The 25780-nt window shown below is 36.0% G+C and overlaps 1 protein-coding gene across 2 annotated transcripts in view; it reads right to left on the bottom strand.

Moving 5' to 3' along the window:
• The window catches only part of Rsf1 (remodeling and spacing factor 1), a 154981-nt gene that overhangs the window by 90672 nt on the left and 38529 nt on the right, over positions 1–25780 (bottom strand). For both annotated transcript variants that reach the window (XM_074082385.1, XM_074082380.1), the window contains exon 2: positions 3646–3737. In XM_074082385.1, the coding sequence (XP_073938486.1) occupies positions 3646–3737 (92 nt within the window). The remainder of the gene's footprint in view (positions 1–3645; positions 3738–25780) is intronic.

Below are 25780 nucleotides of genomic sequence, written 5' to 3'. Positions count from 1 at the left end.
CCTTGGTTGAGCTGTGTATCTAGACATCTTGCTCTCCAACTTTATCAATTATCAAGAGTTAAGGATTCTACCTTCAAACAGCTCTAACACTGAAACCTTAATTTACACATAACAAATAAGTTAAGCTTATAGCAGTCAAGGGGAAAAAACTGAAATTGTCTAAATGATTGATTCATCTAATATTGATGCTTAAAAGATGAAAAGAAGCATTCAAGACGGTCTACAAGAAAGACAAATGCAGGGCTACCTTATCAATGGTATTTCAAAGCACAAGTCACCAGCTCCTGGGCTTTAAATGCAAGCTCTGCCATTTTTTAGCAATGTGGAACTATATAAGTTAATTGAATTCCTTACACATACAATGAAGACAATATTTCAAAGGTGAGAAAAACACAGCCTGGTACAGAGTGAACATTCTATACAAAATCATACAATCATACAACAGTTTCAATAACGGAGTTAAACTAACTCCACAAAGTAACACCTTCCTAGGAAAGGGCTCAAAGAGACAGTAATTCTTGAGCTGAAACCTCAGGGGTAAATGAGTTTGCCAGGATAACAAGGTGATGGTAAGGCATTCCAGGAAGAAGATACAGTATGTGCAGGAACTCTTAGGGATGAAAATGATGACAGGTCCTGTATCATACAGTCTAGATTTGTAAATAAAAGGGAATGCTTTACTATGAAAGTGATATAGTAGCATTTTTGTGTTTAAGTCACTTTTGCCAGGCGCTGGTGGCTCACACCTATAATCTTAGCTACTGAGAAGGCAGATATTAGGAGGACTGAGGTTCAAAGCCAGCCCAGGCAAATAGTTCGTGAGACCCTCTTGAAAAAAACCCAACAAAAAAAAGGGCTGGTGGAGTGGCTCAAGGCAGAGGCCCTGAATTCAAACACCGGTACCACAAAAAAATGAAAAGGAGAAGAAGTCACTTTTGTAGGAGTAAGATGATAGCAATGTCCGAGATTAAAAATTGGGAGACCAATAGAAGGTGATGGGTCAGGCAAAAGATGAATGGCCTAAACTAGGTAGTGCCAAGTGGGATTATGAGAAACAAACAGGAAAGAAAAACCAACAGGCCGTGACTGCCTGCTTGGGTGAGGGGGAAAAAGAGGGGTTTAGGACAATGACTAGATCTTGGCTTGGGCTCAGAGTATTGATGATAACATGAACAAACATATATCATGTATTCAACAGGCATAGTAAGTTTGAAGAGAATGAATGTGGCTTTTGATATGCTGTATTTCATTTGTTTACATGACATCATTTCAGTAGGCAGTCATTCGGATATAAATGGCAGTATGTGTAATGTCATAAAACCCTAAACTAAAGTTAGAGTTGAAATTTAGTTAAAAAAAAAAAAAAAGATTAGTTGAAACTATTCCAGGAATAGGGGGTGGGGGGTAAAGGAGAATGATGGAGGGGGTGAATTCAACTATAATATATTGTAAGAACTTTAGTAAATGTCATCATATATCCCCAGTACAACAGTAATAAAAAAAAATTTTTTTAAAGAGGGGGAAAAAAGAGATTTAGTTAAAAAAAAGATTTTAGTTACAAAAAAAGTTGTAAACTGTTCCTATTAAGTTTCTTAAGACTGTTCTTAAGACTCTTAAGAAAATTTATTACTCAGACTTCATATATGTATAGTGAATATGTATACACTTATGCATATAGTTTATGTAATTAGAGCTTGCTAATATGGCAGTCAAAAAGGGGGACACGAAAAAAGCCAGAAGTGGATGACTTGTGCTTATAATCCTGGCTGAGATTAGGAAGATCACAGTTCGAGGAAAGCCCAGGTAAACAGCTTGTGAGACCCCATTTCTGGAGGAAATCAATTTATAAGAAGAAAGGTTTATTTTGGTTCAGTTTTGATTGATCATGGAACCATGATCAATTGGCTCCATTGCTTCTGGGCCTAAGCAAGGCAGTAGATCATGACAGAAGTACATGCAGGTCAAAACCACTCAGCTCATGGCCAGGAAACAAAAGAGAGAGGAAGGAACCAGACTTCCCCTCAAGAGCATGCTCCCAATGAACTAAGGAACTTCCAACAACTAAAAATATTATGGATTAGATACTGCAATGGTCACAACTTTGGGAATATAATAAAAATGACTATATTGTAGTCTCCAAAAGAATAAATTTAGGATACATGAATATATGTTAGTTCAAACAATTTCAATTAGAACCACAACTACAGAATTGAAGGGTCTTATAAAGAAAGATATCATCTCAATTCTCCTATCTTACAAAGCAACTGAGACCCAAAAGGGTAAAATAAATTAACCACAATCCTAAAGTTTATTAATCATGGAGTCTGATAGCAGGATCAGTGTACAAGAAATTTCTACCTCAGTTCTTAGAACACTAAGAAATTAAAATAAAAAACTTTAATAAACAGATTTATTCATAAGGGACCACATTCTTTGTACTTTTAAATGTTATGTTAAAACCAGTGTCCTGAAACCCCAGCATCTCTTTATGCTTCAAAACCTTGAATCACTGAGAATCATTTTGTTAAAGGCAAGCCGGCAATTTTACTGGTATTGAAAAAGCACTTTGATGGTTAAAATTTTTTTCATATATCATTCACAGTTAAATATACTTCAAAAATTTAAACATTACTCCATCAGGCTTATTGAAAACCCAGGGCTGGTAGAGTGGCACAAGAGGCAGAACACCTGCCTACTAAGAGTGAGACCCTGAGTTCAAACCCCAGTACTGCCAAGAAGAAAAGAATCTTATCACATCAAGGTTTTGAAATGCTAAGCCAACTTTGCAGTGTTTCAAATTTGTGCAAAAATACTGGAACGCATTTTATACTGGGTTTTTCAAAAGTTAGGAACCTATGTTCCAACTCCTTGACACTGGGAAGAATTGTGACTGGTTTGAAAAGTACAGTATGGTCAAAGTGACCTTTCTAAATTCCTAACCTAAAGAATCACTGAGCAGATTAAAGTTATCGTTTTATGTTACTTAATTTGTACTTGTGTGTTATACAGTGAAAATAACTGGATTAGAACTTAAGGTATAATGAAAATAAGTATATATAAACATCAATTTTTTGAAAGGTAGACAAGAAAATTATTTTTAATCACCTAAAAATATAGCCTGATATTCTAGTATGTTACAAAAGTCAAAACACTCCCAAAGGACACCATGTAAGTACATCATACACATTAGCTTTGGCTTCTAAAAGTTGTGTGGTTCTCAATACTTGGATGCAATATGAAACAAATGATCCTGAGTAGTCTTGCTTTTATTACACTACATCCTAAGGCTGATATATGGTGAGACTCTGTCTCAAAACACAACCAGGAAACAAAAGGAAAATAACTAAAAAACCTAACATAAGGACTCAAGACTCCTACTTAGTAGCAGTGAAAGTGGAGAAACACACATTTATAGTAATGATATAGATTCAGAGTCATATTCTATAACTTTTTTAAAAGAGTTTTTATTAGTAAATAATAGCTGTATAGGGGAGGTTGACTGTAACATTTCCATATATACATATATTATACTCTATATTCTGTAACTTCTAATAAGCTATTTTAACAGTTAAGTATATTATGAATGTAAATATCAATTTATACTCGAGCAATATTTTAGTGATAGAAAAGAATTTATAAAGTTACCTTGATCAAGTACTTTTCCCATCTATCTGCTGTAACAGATTTGCCAATCTTTCGCATCAACTTCAAATGGAGCTCCACCAACTCTTTTGGTACTTAAAAAGAAGGAAAAAAATAGTTAGCCAGCAAAATAAACATTTAAGATTACAAAAAAAAAAAGAATCTTTCCCCAACACTGAGTATCTTCTCAAAATAGATGATGTTAATTCCAGTTTCTACACCTCTGAATCCTTAAGGCCTAAACTAGAACAAGAAATGACTAAAACTCATTTTCTTTAAGATGTGAAGGAGGACTGGAGGCGTGGCTCAAGTGGTAGAGTGCTGCCTAGCAAGCGGGAAGCCCTGTGTTCAAACTCCAGAGCCACAAAAATAAAGATGAGGAGGAATAGTCAGATTTTCTTCAAATCACCAGCAAGAATGAAATCTAGGGCTGATGGAGTGACTCAAGTAGTAGAGAGCCTTGTCTAGTGAGCATAAAGCTCTGAGTTCAAACTCTAGTACTGCCAAAAAAAAAAGAATGAAATTTAATATAAACTACAGACTTCAGGTGGTAATGACAGTCACTATAGGTTCATCAGCTGTCATACATATGCAATCATAGTACTGGAAAGGGATGGTGTGCATGTGTGGGGACAGTGGGTATATTTGAATGCTATAAGCTTTCTGCTTAGTTTTACCGTGAACAGAAAACTGTTTCAAAAAGCAAAATCTAATTAAAAAGAAAAACAACAACAAAAACCAGGCTGGAGATGTAACTTAGGGATAGAACACTTGGATAATATGTGAGTGGCCCAGGCTTCAACCCAGTATCGCAATCAGTCAGTGAAATACCATCGGGTAAAATCACTTAACTATACAACTAAACTTTATAATATGTTTGTTTCCGATACATTAAGTTTGGTTTCTTCACTGAGATTTTCTACCAAGATAAAGATTCACAGAATTAAAAAGGAATAGATATCTAAAAAGTGAGTCCGGTGATTTTCAAACTTTCAAAAAAAACTACTCTCCCAATTTATCCTTATCTGATATGCTAAAATTTCTCTATAGAATCCCTATGGATCTTTGCCTAATCATCTTCACTAAAAACAAAAACAAACAAACAAAAAGAGTTACTTACCTTCCAAAGCACTATCTTCATTTTCTGGATAGTTCTAATTATTCAAAATATGCTTTTCTACAACTTCTTCCCCTAGTTCTGTCTCTTACTTTCTGGCTTAAAAGATACTTTTAATCCATCTTCTACTGGAACCTTCAAATATCTGAAGATTGCTGTATCTTCCCTTGGGTTCTCTGTTCTGACTACAAACAGCCAGAGCTCCTCCAAATATCCCTTGGGCAGGATCTGATTATATTTTTAAATTATATTAATTAGACCAGAAGAAAATACAGGACACATATGCCTGCCAAATTTTGCATTTCCCAAATCCCAAATCCCACTACTAACCTAAAAGAAATTATAAGTACTTATCTAAAAAGTTTCCATAATCAAGTGTATTAGGAAAATGCTGGATTAAAAACAAATTTACATCAGGCCTTCTCATAGCCCTTATGGTGAATTGTGAATATCCAAGGCAGAAATTTAATCCACAGCATTCTCTAATATATTTGAACCAATATCCTGGCGGAAATAAAGGCTCTGAGGACACTAATATTAGGAAGTGATGGCCTAATCTTTTTCAATCATTCTTTCAGGCTCTTTACTCTCCACTAAAGCTACTTCTACCTTAAAACAACTCTGAAGTATAAAAGTTTTCACTCATTCAACCTATTTCTGTGGGTATATCATTAGCAAATAAAACAATAATCTCTGTCCTTAATGAGCCTGCATTAGGGTTGAGGGTGGGAGAGAAGTGGTTACAGACAACACAGACAAGTAAACAGACAATTTCCTAAGCAAAGGTAAAAAGGTGAGGGTGGGATGGAAAGCTTGTAGAAGCAACAGCAGACAATAAATGGCTTAAAAACCCAACATGTTAATGGAACTGGAGGCATTGATTTGATCAGGAAAAGCCTTGTAAGGATAGGCTAAGAAGTTTTGATTTTATTTAAGTTTAAGCAGGACACTGCTCTATATTTTATTTATTTATTTTTCCATTTATTCATATGTGCATACAATGTTTGGGTCATTTCTCCCCTCATCCCCCCTGCTCCCCTACCTTATTCCTCCCTCGCCTCCAGGCAGAAACTGTTCTGCCCTTATTTCTAATTTTGTTGAAGAGAGAGTATATAAAAAAATCTTAATCACTGAACTGGAGGAAGACAGACTTATAAATAAGTTTTTACTTGCTTGTTTTAAGAGGTGGTGTACAGGGCAGACATTAGATATAAATTCAGGAAAACATCAATCCACAAAGATAGGAGTAGCAAAATCAAGATAGAAGTGGTACATAGAGCAGTGGGCAGATCTGAAAAATGTTTAGGAAATCAAATTAACAAAACATAGAGACTGACTGTGCAGTGATAAAGAGTTAAGAAAACCTGAGATATTGGCTAAGGTGACTTAGTAGATATCAATGAAGAAGGAAAACAAAACAAAACATGGGCTCAATTCTCAGGTCTACCACCTACACAAGTGGTCAGGTCAATTTCCTCATGTGTAATAAAAGGGGTAGTGTAGGCTATCTCTATGAGTTTTGAAATGGCAAGACACTATATAAAGCTACAATACTTTTTTATTTCTGTTGTGATTTTTTTTGAACTAAGATTACTTTCAATCTCTCCGTTCCCTGAACATAGATAGTCCTACCTCTGCTTCTCTAGGACAGAACTATACCTTTTTTTGGGGTGGGGTGCAATACTGGAGTTTGAACTCAGGGTCTTGCACATGCTGGGCCTGTGCTCTACCACTTGAGCCACTCTGCCAGCGTAACTATGCCTTCTCACTTTAGCTACAGATAGTCTGTAACCAAACCAGTATTCCAAGAATACCGCCTTCATGTCACTTCCCACTTGATAGTTTTCTAGCTCCCAAACACCTATATACAGCTATCTAGATTTCTTACTCTATTCACTTTCAACTTAATTCTCAACCATTTTCTCTTACTTCCACATAGAAATCCTTATATAAATCATTTTGGCTTGTTCACTGTCAACTAGGCCTACCTCAGCCCATTACCTGTGAATCAGTTTATCCTTCGGTGTTTGGGAAATAGAAGTCCCAAAGTCTCAATGATGACTTTCCAACACCAGCAGCTCCTTTGTTCTTAGAATGCCCATTGCATTCATATTGCATCTACCAGTGATTCAGATACCACATCACATAGAAATCATGAAAGATCTTGATACTCTTGGTACTGTTTTTAAAAAGCCAATACATTTTGGGTTGGCTTGCTCGTTTTTCCAAGCGTTTGAGATGCATCATCAGATTATTTATCCAAGATCTCTCTAATTTTCTGATGTGGGCACTCATAGCTATAAACTTCTCTCTTAAGACTGCCTTTTCTGTGTCCCACAGGTTGTGACCTGATTTTCATTTGAATCTAGGAATTTCTTAATTCTTTCCTAATTTCATCAATGACCTAATGATCATTCAAAACATGTTGTTCAACCTGCATGAGTTTGAATGGTTTTTGTGATTTTCTTTGCTATTGATTTCTAATTTTATTCCACTCTCGTCTGATAGGACAGAGATCATAAAAATAAGGGCAAAAAACCCAATGAGTTGGAGACTAAAAGGACAATACAGCATATCAATGAAAGAAAAAGTTGGTTCTTTGAAAAAATTAACAAGACTGACAAACCTCTAGCAAAACTAAATAAAAGGGAGAGACCTGAATTAATAAAATCAGAGATGAAAAAGGGGATATTACAACAGATACCAATGAAATTCAGATCATACATGAATACTTTAAAAATCTATACTCCAGCAAACTGGAAAATGAAGAAGAAATAGATAAATTTCTTGACACATATGCCTCACCAAAATTGAAGCAAGAGGTCATTAAAAACTTAAACAGATCCATAATAACTAATGAGATTGAAACAATTATAAAGAACCTCCCAACAAAGAAATGCCCAGGTCCTGATGGACTCACTGCTAATTCTATCAGACCTTTAAAGAAGAACTAACACTAATATTCCTCAAACTAGTCCATAAAGTACAAAAGGAAGGAATACTACCAAACTCAATCTATGAAGCCAGTTTTACTCTAATACAAAAACCAGGTAAAGATGTATCAAAAAAAGAGATACAGGTCAATATCCCTGATGAACACAGATGCAAAAATCTTCAATAAAATACTAGCAGAATCACCAACACATGAAAAAGATCATACACCATGATCAAATAGGTTTCATTCCAGGGATACAAGGTGGTACAACATTACACAAATCAATATATGTAATATATAAATAATACATAAACAGAATCAAGGACAAAAACCACATCATCATCTCAATAGATACAGAAAAAGCCTTTGACAAAATTCAACGTTCTTTCATGATAAAAGCTCTAAAGAAACTAGGAATAGAAGGCACATTCCTCAACATGAAAGGCTATATATGACAAATCTATAGCCAACATAATACTAAATGGGCAAAACTGAAACCGTTTCCTCTAATCAGGAGGAGAAAAGGGGTATCCACTCTCCCCACTCTTATTCAACATAGTACTGAAATTCCTATCCAGAGCAACAAGACTGGAGAAAGTAATAAAAGGGATTCAACTAGGGAAGAAAGAAGTCAAATTATCCCTATTTATAGATGATATGATGTTACACCTGAAAGACCCTAAAAACTCAACTAAAAAAAAAACCACTCAGATGTCATAAACATGTTCACCAAAATAGCAGGATACAAAATCAATACACAAAAAAGTAGCATTTCTATACATAAACAATGAACAATCCAAGAAAGAAATCTGGAAAACAATACCATTCACAACAGCCTCAAAAAAATTAAAATACCTAAGAATAAATTTAACAAAGGAAGTGACTGACCTATATAATGACAATGAAAACATTAGAAGATGGAAGGACATCCCATCCTTATGGATCAGCAGAATCATATTGTGAAAAATGGCTACACTACCAAAAGTAATCTATATGTTCAATGCAATCCCTACCAAAATTCCAACGACATTCTTCCCAAAAGTAGAAAAGTCAATCCTAAAGTGAATGTGGAAACACAAAAGATCTCAAATAGTCAAAGCAATCCTGAACCAAAAGAGCAACATTGGGAGGCATCACAATACCTGACTTCAAACTACATGACAGAACCATAGTAATGAAAACAACATGGTACAGCACAAAAACAGCCATGAAGAGAAATGGAATACAACAGGAGACATGGACATAAAACCACGAAGACAGCCATTTGATTTTCAACAAAGGATCCCAAAATATGAGCTGTAAAAATAATAGCCTTTTCAATAAATGGTGCTGGGGAAACTGGATATCTATCTACAGAAGATTGAAACTAGATCCCAGAATCTCCCCCTGTACTAATATCAATTCAAAGTGGGTTAAAGATCTTAATGTAAGATTTAAAATGGTGAAATTAATCCAGGAAAGAATAGAGAACACAACAGACCACTTAGGCATAGTTAATCACTTTATGAATAGCACGCCAACAGTGAAACAATTAAGAGAAAAGATTGACAAATGGGACTCCATGAAACTAAAAGGCCTCTGCACAGCCAAAGCAAACAGTCACTAGACTGAAGAGACAGCCTACAGAATGGGAGAAAATCTTTGCCAGCTATACATCTGACAAGAGATTAAAAAACAGAATACATAGGGAGCTCAACACACTAGCCAGTAAAGAATCAACAACCCAATGAATGAATGGGCAAATGAACTGAACAGACACTTCTCAAGAGAAGCAGTGCAAATGGCCATAAACACGTGAAGAAGTGCTCCACCTCCTGAGCCACAAAGGAAACGCAAATCAAAACCACACTGAGGTCCCACCTCACTCCAGTCAGAGTGGCTACCATCAACAACACAACAACAAATGCAGGCGAGGATGATGGCAGGGGTGGAGGGAGAGATACAATGTTCTTGGGAATGTAAATTAGTACAACCGCTAAAGAAAGCAGTATGGAGGTTTCTCAAAAAACTAAAAATAGACCTACCATACAATCCAGTGATACTATTCCTGGGCACATACCTGAAGGAATGTGAGCCAGGACATGATAGAGCATCTTGCAACAGCACTATTCACAATAGCCAAGCTTTGGAAATAGCTCACATGCCCCACAAATGATGAACTGATTAAGAAAATGTGGTATTATAATACTAAAGTATTATTCAGCCATAAAGAAGAATTATACTGTTTGCAGGTAAATGGATGGAACTGGAGAAAATCATGTTAAATGAACTAAGCTAGGCTCAAAAGGTCAAAGGTCGCAATTTCCCTCAAATATGGAAGCTAGACCTGTAAGTTAAATGTACACATAAATACATATATGATCTCTTATACACACATGCATATATGTATGATAAGAGAGAACAAGATTGTATTAGTGTGTCTGAAGGAACAATACTGAAACATTCCATCTAAATATAATGTAATGCACTGTAAGCTGTTGAATAATGGGAGGGTGGTGATAGAGAAAGAGTAAGTAATAGGGGGGTTACTCTGATTAAAGCACAATATATACATGCCTGAAAACTACTTGGACAGCATACACTTTAAAAAAAATGAAGGAAAGATAGGTAAAACCTATCTTTTAGCTTTAAAACCACTGTGGGTGGGTACCAGTGGTAGGGGGAGGGCAGAAAGAAAGGGTGAATGAGGGCAAATATGGTGACCTCTCTTGTATTCATATATGAAAATAGAATGATGAAACCTGTTGAAATTTTTCTAAGAAGGAGGGAGAGGGAGAACAACCCACAGGGTGACTCTAAGATATATTGTAAGCACATATGTAAAAATCACAATGTATCCCCTTGTACAACTATTATATGCTAATAAAATAATAAAAAGCCAATAAGGCAAAAACAAATATAAAATTAAACATATTTTTCATTTCACTCTAATTATCATTGACTTAGGCATTAAAAATAGATTATATATTACTTAACTCATTAACGTATTGACTCTTGTATAACACTGTCCAACAGAAATATAAGGTGACAGTTACATAATTTCAAATTTTCTGATAGCACATTTCTAAAATTAAAAAGAGGTTGAAAAAAATTTTTGGTCATGCTTGAGATCAACCCCAGGGCCTTGCTCATACTAGACAAGCACTCTATCACTAACACCCCCCCAGGTCGGAAAATAATTTTAATAATATCTTTTACCTTACAGTATATATCCAAATTATTATCATTTCAACATATAGTTGGTATTTTAAAATTAACATCCTTCACATTACTTTTGTAGTAAATATTGAAAAGCCATTGTTTATTTCACATTTAAAATGTTACCACATCTCAATTCACACTACCACATTTCAAGTACTCAGGTCACATTTGAGTAGTGCAGTAAGTATTCGGCAGTGTTACAGAGTATAGAGCTAGCATATTTAAAATTTATAATCCACCATTTATTACCTAAATTTATTTACACTTTGTTACAAATAGAACTGAGAAGCTGAAAGTCTTTAAAGGTACTAGTAGCATTGACTTGCTAACTTGTAAGAAATAGGCAAAAACCTCAGTAGAAAAATGAGTTACAGCTGGGGGTCTAGCTCAGTGGTATAGCATGTGCTTAGCATGCAGGAAGCCCAGGGTTCAATCGCTAGCACCAAAAAGAAACAAGAGGCAGAATTACAGTTTAGCAAGTATTAGAACTGTCTCGGCTAGGTTCTCTAAAGCAGTTGCTTCTTCCACAGTTTTCTAGGATGTTAGAAATGTTCCATATCTGCAATTTCCAGTTACAGGAGCCATTTAGACACATGCCATTACTGAGCACCTGCTATGTAGCTAATGAAATTGAGGAACTAAGCCTCTAATTTTATTTATTCTTAATTAATTTAAATTTAAATAGACACATATGGCAAGGGGCTAATGGTTTAAAAGGGCACGAGTAAAGTATCAAATTATATTTTAAATTACATGATCATTTTCTAAAACACTAACAAGCTCTAAATTTACTCATCTATCACCTAGAACATTTTCTAAATAATCTTACTTATAGAATATTAAATAATTATTAACTTCCTCCTAAAAATTTATTTCCTAACCAACCTCAAGACATTCTTTTCTAGGAAATATAGCTTTTGTCCCAATTGAACTTGAATCTCTACCTTTTCACATGATAGATTTGAAATACAATCTTAAGAAACCTCTTTCTTTCACAAAGCCTCAGGAGATGAAAAATTCCAAAGCAGAAAAAAAGGTCAGAGGTTATATGGATTCATGAAGGGTCTGCCAACATGATATAGGTATGAAGCAGAAGAGGGTGGTAGAATCCCAGACTGTATACTGTATACCTAATTACACAAAGACAGTTTATATTTTGACATTTTCCTAAGCATTTTTCTATCATGAAGTCTTTAAAATGCTGCTGCTTCTCTAATTCCAGTCTGTTACTCATAATTTTGCTTTTTTAATGGTAAACATTTACAGCAGTTCATAATGACCATGATTCTCCTCAAGCATCAATAAAGTCTTATTTAAATTTTCTCTAAGCTTATAGGCAGATACATGTGCAGTTACAAAAAGGGTTGATTTTTATCTAGGTCACTGTTACAAGAACACAGATTTCAGATACAGTGTTTGAAAGACAAGCTTATAAGAAGCTTTTACTTAATGCCCAGTTTTTAGAAATTCTGTTGGAGAAGCACAGAGTTTTAGAATAATGACACTTGGTCCCACAAGCCACTTGATCATTGAAATCACTGTCATGTATTCATATACTTATCTTTAAAGAGTTCTTTAACCAATCATCCCAGTTTTCTGAAAAGCAAGAATTGGCTCAAGACTAAGAACTGTAACTTAGAACATCATCTGAAAAAGTACAGAAATTCCAGGTAAATGACTCTGCTCAGCAGTTTATCATTATGGAAAAAGACATCCAAGAACAGTTTTTAGGCAGGCAGACTAAGGGGTACCTACTACTCTACACTGGGTTTTTGAGCTCCATTTAAAATCAAATAGCTGTTCCCTCATAGGAAAAGAAATGCACCAAACATGGCTTGTATTCCATGAGAACCAAAACCAGAAAATTTATCTGCTACAAAGAAAGGGGGAGTCTTTACTCCCATTTTCTGTTATACTAAATTCCTTTCCAAATAAACTTTACTATTACTTTCACTACAGAGAGAGAGAGAAAGAGAATAATCACAATACTATAAATATTCAAATGGCTGAAAATGGTGATAATATCAGCAATTGAGAAAGGAGAACCAAATTAAGAGCAGTGGAATTGTATAAAACTGCAGCACTGTGAATCCACCGTCCTGAAGAAGGCAGATGTTTGTTTTCAGACAGGAAGGACCTCTGGGTGAGATGAAGAGGGCTATTCGCATCAGTCAGTCTTTACAGGGTTATTTCTTGCTTATACCAACAGCATCTTAACCGAGGGAATTTGAGGTACTTAAGGCAATGACTTCCAAGTACCATGTGTTCCAGCTCTACTCAAATGATCCTATTTCCTTTCTCTCTAGTCACCTTAATAGTCATGGAGGAAAGGGTCAGGATACACAACACAATTAAAAAGAAAGATTGTAAGGCACTATTTAAGAAGAAGGGATTTTCCCAACATTTTCCCCCATTAATTTCAAATCTAGTGAAAAAGTCAAAAGACTAATAATACATTCCTTCACCTAGATTGATCAATTGCTTACATATTGTCCACTAGAAGAGAAACATCTCACATTATGTTAATACCATCAGGGAATGCCTCTTCTCGAATAAAGATCAAACCAAAAAGATAAGCAGGTGCCAACCAAGCCAAGGAAGGGAGAAACATACCAGGCAAAACAAAATGCATGTATAAAAGCCCCGAGGCAGTCAAAAGTTCAGTGTGGCTGGAAAGAAGAAAGGGTAAAAGATACATGTATGTGGTCCTAGGTTCAATCCCTACCACCTTAAAAAAGACAAAACAGCTTTTTTTTGGTGGGACCAGGGTTTGAACTCAGGACTTTGTGCTTGCAAAGCAGGCACTCTACCACTTAAGCCACATCTCAGCCCATTTTGTTCGTTTTTATTAGAGATGGGGGGTCTCATGAACTATTTGACCAGACAGGCCTCAACCCACAAACCTCCCAATCTCAGCCTCCCAAGCAGCCAGGATTACAGATGGAGCCATGAGCCATGTAAAATGTACATTTATTCTAAATTTAATGAAAAACTACAGGAAAAATATAGGAAAGTTTAAAGGATTCAAGTTTTACCTTAACATTATTAATTAGTAATAAATTAATAGCATTAATTACATTCTCAATATTTACAACCATCACAAGTATTTCCCTATCCATTTTTTTTTTTTTGAGACATGGTTTCACTATGTAGACCAGGCTGGCTTCAAACTCAAGACCCTCCTGCCTCAGCCTCCCCAGGGCTGGGATTACAGATGTGCACCATTTCAAATACCAGGCATTCATTTTTGGGGGAGGACAGTACTGAGGATTGAGCTCAGGGGCCTTCCACTTCATAGGCAAGTACTCTAACACTTGAGCCTTGACCCAGACCTTTTGCTTTTTAGTTTGTTTTTCAGATAGAGTTTTGAGATTTTGCTGGGGTCAGCCTTAGACCAAAATCTTATACCTCTGCCTCCTGAGTAGTTGGATCACAGGCATGGACTATCATACACAGCCCCTAGCACTCATTTTATTTATTTATTTTTTTCTTTTATTATTCATATGTGCATACAAGGCTTGGTTCATTTCTCCCCCCTGCCCCCACCCCCTCCCTTACCACCCACTCCACCCCCTCCCGCTCCCCCCCTCAATACCCAGCAGAAACTATTTTCCCCTTATCTCTAATTTTGTTGTAGAGAGAGTATAAGCATTAATAGGAAGGAACAAGGGGTTTTGCTGGTTGAGATAAGGATAGCTATACAGGGCATTGACTCACATTGATTTCCTGTGCATGGGTGTTACCTTCTAGGTTAATTCTTTTTGATCTAACCTTTTCTCTAGTACCTGTTCCCCTTTTCCTATTGGCCTCAGTTGCTTTTAAGGTATCTGCTTTAGTTTCTCTGCATTAAGGGCAACAAATGCTAGCTAATTTTTTAGGTGTCTTACCTATCCTCACCCCTCCCTTGTGTGCTCTCGCGTTTATCATGTGCTCATAGTCCAATCCCATTGTTGTGTTTGCCCTTGATCTAATGTCCACATATGAGGGAGAACATACGATTTTTGGTCTTTTGGGCCAGGCTAACCTCACTCAGAATGATGTTCTCCAGTTCCATCCATTTACCAGCGAATGATAACATTTCGTTCTTCTTCATGGCTGCATAGAATTCCATTGTGTATAGATACCACATTTTCTTAATCCATTCGTCTGTGCTGGGGCATCTTGGCTGTTTCCATAACTTGGCTATTGTGAATAGTGCTGCAATAAACATGGATGTGCAGGTGCCTCTGGAGTAACAGTCTTTTGGGTATATCCCCAAGAGTGGTATTGCTGGATCAAATGGTAGATCGATGTCCAGCTTTTTAAGTAGCCTCCAAATTTTTTTCCAGAGTGGTTGTACTAGTTTACATTCCCACCAACAGTGTAAGAGGGTTCCTTTTTCCCCGCATCCTCGCCAACACCTGTTGTTGGTGGTGTTGCTGATGATGGCTATTCTAACAGGGGTGAGGTGGAATCTTAGTGTGGTTTTAATTTGCATTTCCTTTATTGCTAGAGACGGTGAGCATTTTTTCATGTGTTTTCTGGCCATTTGAATTTCTTCTTTTGAGAAAGTTCTGTTTAGTTCACATGCCCATTTCTTTATTGGTTCATTAGTTTTGGGAGAATTTAGTTTTTTAAGTTCCCTGTATATTCTGGTTATCAGTCCTTTGTCTGATGTATAATTGGCAAATATTTTCTCCCACTCTGTGGGTGTTCTCTTCAATTTAGAGACCATTTCTTTTGATGAACAGAAGCTTTTTAGTTTTATGAGGTCCCATTTATCTATGCTATCTCTTAGTTGCTGTGCTGCTGGGGTTTCACTGAGAAAGTTCTTACCTATACCTACTAACTCCAGAGTATTTCCTATTCTTTCTTGTATCAACTTAAGAGTTTGGGGTCTGATATTGAGATCCTTGATCCATTTTGAGTTAATCTTGGTATAGGGTGATATACATGGATCTAGTTTCAGGTTTTTGCAGACTGCTAACCAGTTTTCCCAGCAGTTTTTGTTGAAGAGGCTGCTATTTCTCCATCGTATATTTTTAGCTCCTTTGTCAAAGATAAGTTGCTCATAGTTGTGTGGCTTCATATCTGGATCCTCTATTCTGTTCCACTGGTCTTCATGTCTGTTTTTGTGCCAGTACCATGCTGTTTTTATTGTTATTGCTTTGTAATATAGTTTGAAGTCAGGTATTGTGATACCTCCTGCATTGTTTTTTTGACTGAGTATTGCCTTGGCTATTCGTGGCCTCTTGTGTTTCCATATAAATTTCACAGTAGATTTTTCAATCTCTTTAATGAATGTCATTGGAATTTTGATGGGAATTGCATTAAACATGTAGATTACTTTGGGGAGTATCGACATTTTTACTATGTTGATTCTACCAATCCATGAGCATGGGAGATCTCTCCACTTTCTATAGTCTTCCTCAATCTCTTTCTTCAGAAGTGTATAGTTTTCCTTGTAGAGGTCTTTCACATCTTTTGTTAGGTTTACACCTAGGTATTTGATTTTGTTTGAGGCTATTGTAAATGGAATTGTTCTCATACACTCATTTTCAGTTGGCTCATTGTTAGTGTATAGAAATGCTAATGATTTTTCTATGTTGATTTTATATCCTGCTACCTTGCTATAGCTATTGATGATGTCTAGAAGCTTCTGAGTAGAGTTTTTTGGGTCTTTAAGGTATAGGATCATGTCGTCTGCAAATAGGGATATTTTGACAGTTTCTTTACCTATTTGTATTCCTTTTATTCCTTCTTCTTGCCTAATTGCTCTGGCTAGGAATTCCAGTACTATGTTGAATAGGAGTGGAGATAGTGGGCATCCTTGTCTGGTTCCTGATTTTAGAGGGAATGGTTTTAATTTTTCTCCGTTAAGTATAATGCTGGCTGTAGGTTTGTCATATATAGCTTTTATAATGTTGAGGAACTTTCCTTCTATTCCTAGTTTTCTTAGAGCTTTTATCATGAAATGATGTTGGATCTTATCAAAGGCTTTTTCTGCATCTATTGAGATGATCAAGTGGTTTTTGTCTTTGCTTTTGTTAATGTGGTTTATTACGTTTATAGATTTTCGTATGTTGAACCACCCCTGCATCCCTGGGATGAAGCCTACCTGGTCGTGGTGAATAATCTTTTTGATGTGTTGCTGAATTCGATTCCTAGCACTCATTTTAAATAGTCAAAACTTTTGAAACAGCTACTCCACTTTCAAATTGCCTCCCAGAAAATTTATAAACATTAAAAGCAAAGTTTGCTACGGCATATTTTCTCAGTGGGGGCAATACTGTTTCCAGGAGGTGCAAGCCCTGGTTCTTAGGGAAGAAGAGATGAAAAAGATCTCAAATAATGGTTTTTGGCTTTCTAAACCTTAACCCTTCCTGACAAAATCTTATTTTTTAGTATGCAATTTCTCTGGATAGAAAAATTATTTTAAAACATAAATTGTCTTGTTACGGGTATTATAATGAAAAAAAAAGGTTGAGAAACACTGTCCTACAGAATTCAAAAGTTAGCATATCTAAATATAACACTACTACAGACAATGTCCAATGTCTCAAAGAAACCCAAAGTTGTAAATTACCCAATAACCCACAAGAACCAATTTTATCAACATTAAACAGAAAAAGAATTATCTTGTAATTTTAGTATTTAAAGCCAAAAAAGGCAAGCACATTGGCTAAAATTGTTCTAAATTTATCCTGAATGCTGAACAATAACTAAAACAATTATTCTGCCTTTTATAATAGGTGTTATCATCAGTGTGGTATTTACAAAAACAAAAGAGAAAACAACTAAGTAAAAACAGGAAAAGAGAAAGAAAATAAGGATACGCCCTTTGACTTCAGATAGTCCTAATTATCTCAATAGTCTCACTTTGTAATTATCTCTCATCTCTTTTTTTATCCCATCCTTAGATGTAAGTGCCAGATCCATCTGCCTTTCTCATCATTGTGTTTCCAGGACCAAACACAGTTCCTAGTTCTCTGCAGCCATTCAACTAGGATAGTGGCAGGAGAATATAGGAGAAAAAAACTAACAGGGAGAGAGGGAGTTGAGAAAAGTAAAAACAAATTTGCAGACAGCTAGGGAGCTCCTATATGTGTGAAAGAGAAATTATGTGAACTGATAACAGTATTTAGGTAAGTTATAAAAAAGACAGCAAAAATGGCTCCATCAAGTAATTATGTTAGCCATCAAGTAATATTGCTGACCCAAGAGAGTTTATTTTTCATTTCTGTACCTTTTAAAGGGACAAATGGAAAAGGAGAATGTTCCCAGGGATATTTGTATAAGGGAGTAAACAATGAAGTCCACATGTTTAATTAAATAAATACCTATTATAGTGATTTCCTAACAGTAGATCTAGATAAAGTGCCAGGTTTCTGTCCCCATCACATATATTCCATAGTATTTAAAAACTTGAACAGCACACTAAAAAATACATTTATGATTCACTGCCATAATCTTAGGCATTATGAAATCAATTTCATGTTTGTTTTACAGATAACTTTGCTGAACTGTGATTTTACACTAAAAGAACTTCACTCATTTGTGAAATTTATATTCTGTCCTTATTCCTTGAAAAGTGAAAAGACAAGTGATCACTTTTCTTTCAACCAACATTGCCTTGACAAGCAGAAATACCTGGATAAGTAACATACTATGTCATCCTATAGCTATCTGAGATGTTGGTTCAGAAAGCACAACAAAATGGGTTCATTGTAATTTCTAGTTATTTAAATAAATGAGAAAATATAAATGTAACCACTTGAAAGAACAAAAAAGCAATATCCAAATCAAGGTATTGTTACTCACCACCAGATGGTGATCATGTCTTAATTAAAACAAACTTCTGACATCTTTATCACAAACCAGTTAAGCAAACCAGGATACCTGAATAAAATGTTGGTGGCTTTAAAATACAAACCAAAACCAGCAAAGCACAAAGAATAAAAGCAGGTTTTGGTTTTAGAAATCTAAAGGAGTTGACATGTCCACTTAACTCTGAAAGTTAAGGGAAAAAGACAACTGTGCATGTGTTTCTTACAAACTTACATGGGTTATTAAACCATATCAATATACCCAGAATTACTTGAACTACAGACCGAGAAACTACTCTGCAAAACTGACACTAAATAGTTAAGAAAAAAAAAAAAAACAGAAACAGAAAAAATCTATTATTATGAAAATGCTGAAACAAACTCAAATTAGAAAGTAGGCTGGGCATGGTGTTGCCACATCTCTAATCCCAGGACAATCATGAATTTAATACTAGCCTGGGCTACACAGTGACACCTTGTCTCAAAAAACCAACAAACAAAACACCCAAATAACAGAGAGTAATATAAGTAAAACTTGAAGAGACTTTTTCTCACTCTAGTAGATTATTTTTAAGCTAATTCCATGAGATAGCTCAGGGACTATCTCTAATGATAATATAACCGCATTATTACCTCTGTAAGTATGACCATAACATTATGGTACTAGCCACAAATAATTTTTTAATAACCATAGCACCATTATTACCACCTAAAACTAATAACTCCTCAATGTTAGGGAATTTTCAGCCAATGAAATCGTTTTTAAAATCTTCAATTAACCAAGAAATGAAACTGTATTTTGTTGTTGCCTGTGTAACAGAAGTTGGCAGTGCCTCATCTTTATCCCTTTAGCACTTAGGATTCTGGTGTAGGCATATCCAAGTCTTTGTGAGGATTCTGACTACACAGTAAGGAAGTTAACCTTTCCTGGGAGTAGCCCCTAACCAACCAGAGCTCCTTTACCCTGGGCTGGGATAAATCTGAGATACTATCTACACTATTCCCCAGCTCAACAGGAGCACTCTCAGCTCCAGTTGCCCACAAAGCTAACCCAGTGGATAACCTTTCCTAAATTGGCTTATTTTCCCCTCCCTACTTCACATTAGTGTTCCTCCCCTATCAATGCTCCCTGGCATCACTTCCCAAAGAAACTTCCTGCACTCATATTTTCGTCTTAGGGTCTCCTTGGGAATAACATTTTATCCCCACAAAAAATTATGCAAATACACTCAAGGATTTTATATTCAAATATGCCAATTTAAAGAATCCTTCCTCTTGAGATCCTGTTTTTTAAAGTGGCCCATCAAAATTAAACAGTTACACTGAAAAGTTAACAACCCCATCCCTTACTCATAATTGTTGGGGAAAAAGCATCATTACTTGAATACTTAAGTTCTTAACATGCACATCATCTAACCTAACTGAAAATAAGAGGGTGCAGCTCTGTGGTAGAATGCCTGCTTAGCATGTGCAAAGATCCCAGGTTCAATCCTTAGCACCACAAAAAACAAACAAACCAGAAAAATGAGGCATAAGCTTCTATACTTCAGAGAAAAACAAGTACCCCTAGGGGTGAGTTTACCAAGACTAGATCTCTTGAAAAACTGTAAGACATGAAATTTACAGGTATTTACATATGTATACAACTCTAGATGTTTTAAACTGCTGTTAGTCTCAAACAATACAGTAAGAGTGCCAAACTTGTTTAAATTTTGTTAAGAAAATAACCAATTGGGGCTATCGCAGTAATGCGATATAAGAATGGTATAAGAAAGTCTCCCTCCATCCAACACATGTTGCCAGTCTCTTCTGAAAGACATCTCTGCATTCACAGCTTCCATTTCTCACCTTTTGCTCTTACCTCTCCATAATTTGACTTCCACTAATTAAAGTAAAAGGACTCTAGTCTTTGTCTTAACTCAGCAGTATGTTATGTGTGACAGTACTTTCCTTCTCGAAATCTGGGCATTCTCTGCCACCACTTTTTTGGATTTTTCCTCATATCTTTGTCCCATTTGGATTTCTTTGCAAGCCTCATGCTTGCCATATCCTTGAAAACTAGTTCCATTTTAGAATTTAATTTCTTTTGTCCCTAAGTTATCTATACTTTGCTTCAGTTTAATATCCTATTGTCTCATGCTGGTTAAGGAATATGTTCACATAATGGAAAATCTTACCAGAGTGGCTTCACAAATGAAGTATTAACAAGAAGCTCAGATTAATGAGTTGCAAGTGTTAGTTTAATGGCTCAACAAACCTGTCACACTGAAGCTCTTGGAGTCCCCAAACATACCATACTATTTCTAGCCTCTAGCTCTTAACATGTACAGTTTCCTCTATTCCCACCTCACCTGCTTGTCCTCAGGGTTCAGGTTGTTGCTCCTTAGGAAATAATTCTTTTACTTCACCATATCATTCAGGATAAAGTGTCCCTGCTGAACATCATCCCAAAATGATCCTGCTTTGCATCTTATGCATCATAGTGCATCATAAAATACTGTGTGGTTAGGTGTACTCCATATTAAATAAATCTGTCTTCAGCACCTAGGACAGTGCCTAGGATAGCTAATGCATTCGATAGACTTATTCATGAAATGCACCTAATCTCTTAAAAAAACAAAACAAAATAAAATAAAAAGCCTGCTTTTCATAAACATGAATTCCTAACCAAAGTAACTGATTAGCAAATGAATGAACAATAATACAAGTTTCTTACGCATACTCAAAAGAACCACATAGGAAAAAAACAAATGACAAGTTTCTAAAGACATGAAGCAAACATGTAAAATAGAATATGTTCATTTTATGATGTGTATTTAATACCCAATTAACTAAACTCATGCTTTCAACTGTAAATGGAGCCATCTATAAACAGGCTCTTATGAAAACTAACCTTTTAGGAAGTTTAGTTTGGCTCCTAGCTAACATCTGACAAGAGAACAGGCTACCTATGACTATTCACCAGCTTTCTGTCACTACAAATTTGTCTATTCTCTATGTTCATGTAACTAGAATCACATTATCCTTTTGTCTGGCTTTTTTGCACTTAGCATAATGGTTTTGAGACTCATCCTTTTTAACGTTAGTTTTCTCACGTATGAGTATAAAATATATTTGACCAATTATCTGTGGGTAAATATTTGAGTGGTTTCAGTTTTTTGCAATTATAAATAAAGCTATGAACATTTGTGTCCAAGTCTTGGTGTGGGCATATTTTTATTTGTTTTTTAATTTAAAAAAATTATATTTACTTAGAAACATTAAGAATGTCAACAAAAGGACTGCAAGTTTTATTTTATTTTGCAATTACATAGTATTCAGTTAGAACAATTGTCACATAATCTGCAGTAGAGACTCCTGAAGATGAAAAAATTAACCAGCCCCATATATAACTAATTTGTTCTACTCACCATCAGGAACCTGCTTTAGATTTCCATACCAATTCATAATGCCCAAACTGTACTGGGCAAGGTTAGCCACTACTGAAAATGCCACCAGGACAGGACTATCTAAAGACTCATTTGATATTGTGTAACCAACCCCCCCCCCAAAAAAAAAGGCAGTACAGTTTTTTTTTTATTCATACGTGCATACAAGGCTTGGTTCATTTCTCCCCCCTGCCCCCACCCCCTCCCTTACCACCCACTCCGCCCCCTTCCTCTCCCCCCCACCCCCACAATACCCAGCAGAAACTATTTTGCCCTTATTTCTAATTTTGTTGAAGAGAGAGTATAAGCCATAATAGGAAGGAACAAGGGTTTTTGCTGGTTGAGATAAGGATAGCTATACAGGGAGTTGACTCACATTAATTTCCTGTGCGTGTGTGTTACCTCCTAGGTTAATTCTTTTTGATCTAACCTTTTCTCTAGTTCCTGGTCCCCTTTTCCTATTGGCCTCAGTTGCTTTTAAGGTATCTGCTTTAGTTTCTCTGCGTTGAGGGCAACAAATGCTAGCTAGTTTTTTAGGTATCTTACCTATCCTCACCCCTCCCTTGTGTGCTCTCGCTTTTGTCATGTGCTCATAGTCCAATCCCCTTGTTGTGTTTGCCCTTGATCTAATGTCCGCATATGAGGGAAAACATACGATTTTTGGTCTTTTGGGCCAGGCTAACCTCACTCAGAATGATGTTCTCCAATTCCATCCATTTACCAGCGAATGATAACATTTCATTCTTCTTCATGGCTGCATAGAATTCCATTGTGTATAGATACCACATTTTCTTAATCCATTCATCAGTGCTGGGGCATCTTGGCTGTTTCCATAACTTAGCTATTGTGAATAGTGCCGCAATAAACATGGGTGGCACTACAGTTTAAAAACAAATCTTACATAGCCTCCCATTTCAAGTTTTTTCTCCTTTAAAGGGAGTGAGTTATACACGGGGAGTTAAATGCTTAACAGACAAGAAACAACTGTGCTAGAATTAGTTCATTCATCACCATCATCTTCTTCTTCTCCATCTTCCTGGTCTTCCTCCTCTTTTCTTCCATCTTTTTCTCACTCTTCAGCCTTGACAACTCCCTCTTCACTGCATCCGAGTGTCCTGTAGCTCAGTGGGCAGCAGAATCCTTTCTGCATTTGTCCTTCAGCTTAGCCTTCTGTTCATAAAGCTACATGTGGTCTGCAGCAGGGTTGTCCCACATCTCTCCCAGAGATGGGAGGTGATTTGGGGGTGACACTCAGAACAGAACAAGAAGACCAAAGAAGGCCTCTTGGGTGCATTGCAATCCTTGAACGTTTTAGTTTTCTCTTTGGGAGGGACACAGGTTTTCTTTTCTTTCATAATGGGTCTTGCCTACCTTCATGTCTTCAAATTTTCCTCTCTCCCTTTTTTTTTTTTTGGTGTGTGCATGTGTGTGTGTGGTGGGGGCAGCACTGGGATTTGAAGTCAGGGCCTCAGGCAGGCACTCTTACTGCTTGAGTCACTCTTACCAGCCCAAATTTTCCTTTCTCTTTAGCAGACATGGTCCTCCACCTCTCTGAACACTTAGAAAACTCTGAGAGGCTGACTGAAGCATCTGGATGCTTCTTTTTGTGCTTCTCCCTGTAAGTCTGCACAAAGAATGTATATGATAGAGGACATTTTGCCTATCAGCTCTTAGAATCTCCTTTGTCCATGTTTAGTTGTTTTTGTTTCAGTGAGGCAGTTGCCCAGTGCCCATCGGCTCTCACTTGTCCCAGTGCAGTCTCTATGAAGCTCAATATACTACAATGGCCATGAGAGTGGGAGCCAGGCACCTATCTTTATTTCTTTTGGATATACAGTAGTGGAGATGATGTGTTGTGTAGTAGATACACATTTATTAATTTAATAAGAAAATCCCATTTTCTCAAAGTAAAAGTTTATTTTGGTGAAGCTGCACCATTCAATATATTCACCATTATTGTGTAACAGTTCCAGTTATTTCATATCCTCATCAACACCAGGTATTGTCAATCCTTTTAAAAGTATGAATTTTCTACTTTGGATGGAGCACTCTAGAAACACCAATGTCATTTGTTGGTAACATTTTTCACAGAGGCACTGGTTTTCTCTCTATCTACACTAAGACTGAGAGTGTTGAAACTTAACAGTTAAATCTGTGGGTTATACATATTTGTTCAGTTGTCAAAGTTATCACTAGTAGGCTCTGCTATACCTCTGGCATTATAAAATACTGCACCTATTTCTACTAATATTCCACTTTCTAGAGTCTCTACTTGCTGATATTAGTATAGTCACTACAGCTTTCCTATGATTAACGTTGCATGGTGTATTATTTCCTATCCTTTTACTTTTAACCTGAATATTTTAGAGAACATATACTTAACTCTTGCCTTTCTATCCACTCTGACAACCATCATCTTTTCTTTAATTTTAATTAATTAAAGTCCCACATGTGTCTAGTGGAGACATACTGGAGAAAGCAGATTTAAACCAAAGGCTAGAAAACTACTATGTACAGGACAAATGCAACTTATAATGTTTTCATACAATCTATGAGCTAAGTATATTTTGACATTTATAAAGAGTTGGATGGGGGAAAATCAAAAGAAAAAGAATAGTTTGTGACATATTACAATTACATGAAATTCAAATTTCAGTATCTATAAAGTTTTATTGTAACATAGCTGTATTTACTTTTATTCACATAATGCCCACAGCTGCAATTGAGCTACAATAGCAGAACAAATAGTTTCAGCAGACATTTTGACTACAAAGCCTGACATATTTGATATTTGAAAGTCTGCCAACCTCTATTTATATTTAATGCAATAACATATGCAATGGAATTTAAGTCTATAATCCTATCATTTTGGGGTCTATAACCCAATATTTCTTTGTTCATTTCTCTTTTACTGTCATCTTTTCTAACAACTGATTAACACTTCTTCTGCATTAACTATGTTAACATACACTTCACTTAACATCCACTGTTGAATAGTTAAGTATACTTTTTTTCTTCTTCTCTCCCTACATCCTTGCAGTGCTGGGAACCATACCGAGGGCCTTGCACATGCAAGAGCACTACACTAAGCTGCACCTCCAGTCATAATGTTTAGTGGTTGCTCTAGATTTTACAATATTATCTTTAACTCAACAGTCTGCCATCAGCTGATATTCTACCACTCACATTCACACTTTTTATCCTTAGGACAATAAACCTTCCTTTTCCTACTCTCATTTTTAGTGCTACAGTTATATCTTATTTCTTTCTGTAAAACTTACAATACGTAAGGTGTATGCCTTAAATAACTACCTTTTAAAAAGACTTTTAAAATTAGTGCTAACACATTTTACATTTATCTTCATGTTTCGATTTCTTGAATTCTTTATAACTTTGTCTCAACAAAGTTCTCCATTTGATTCACGTTCTTTTGATATGAAGGTATTTCTTGTAGTGTAGATAAAGTAGCTCATAACAAATTCTCTGGATTTACTTGTATAAAAAAGGTTATTTTACCTCTTTTTTTAAGACTGTTTTGGTAGATAGGCGTAAGTTTTTTTTATAACTCTGTACTTTTAAGTTCATTACCTCCTAGTTTGCAGTTTCTGACAAGAAGTCTTTTTTGTTCTTTCATACATACTGTGTCTTTTTG

The sequence above is a fragment of the Castor canadensis genome, chromosome 1, assembly GCF_047511655.1.
Source record: "Castor canadensis chromosome 1, mCasCan1.hap1v2, whole genome shotgun sequence".
NCBI lineage: Eukaryota > Metazoa > Chordata > Mammalia > Rodentia > Castoridae > Castor > Castor canadensis.
Note: the sequence above shows the minus strand (reverse complement) of the source record. Positions and strands in the feature narration are given on the sequence as shown.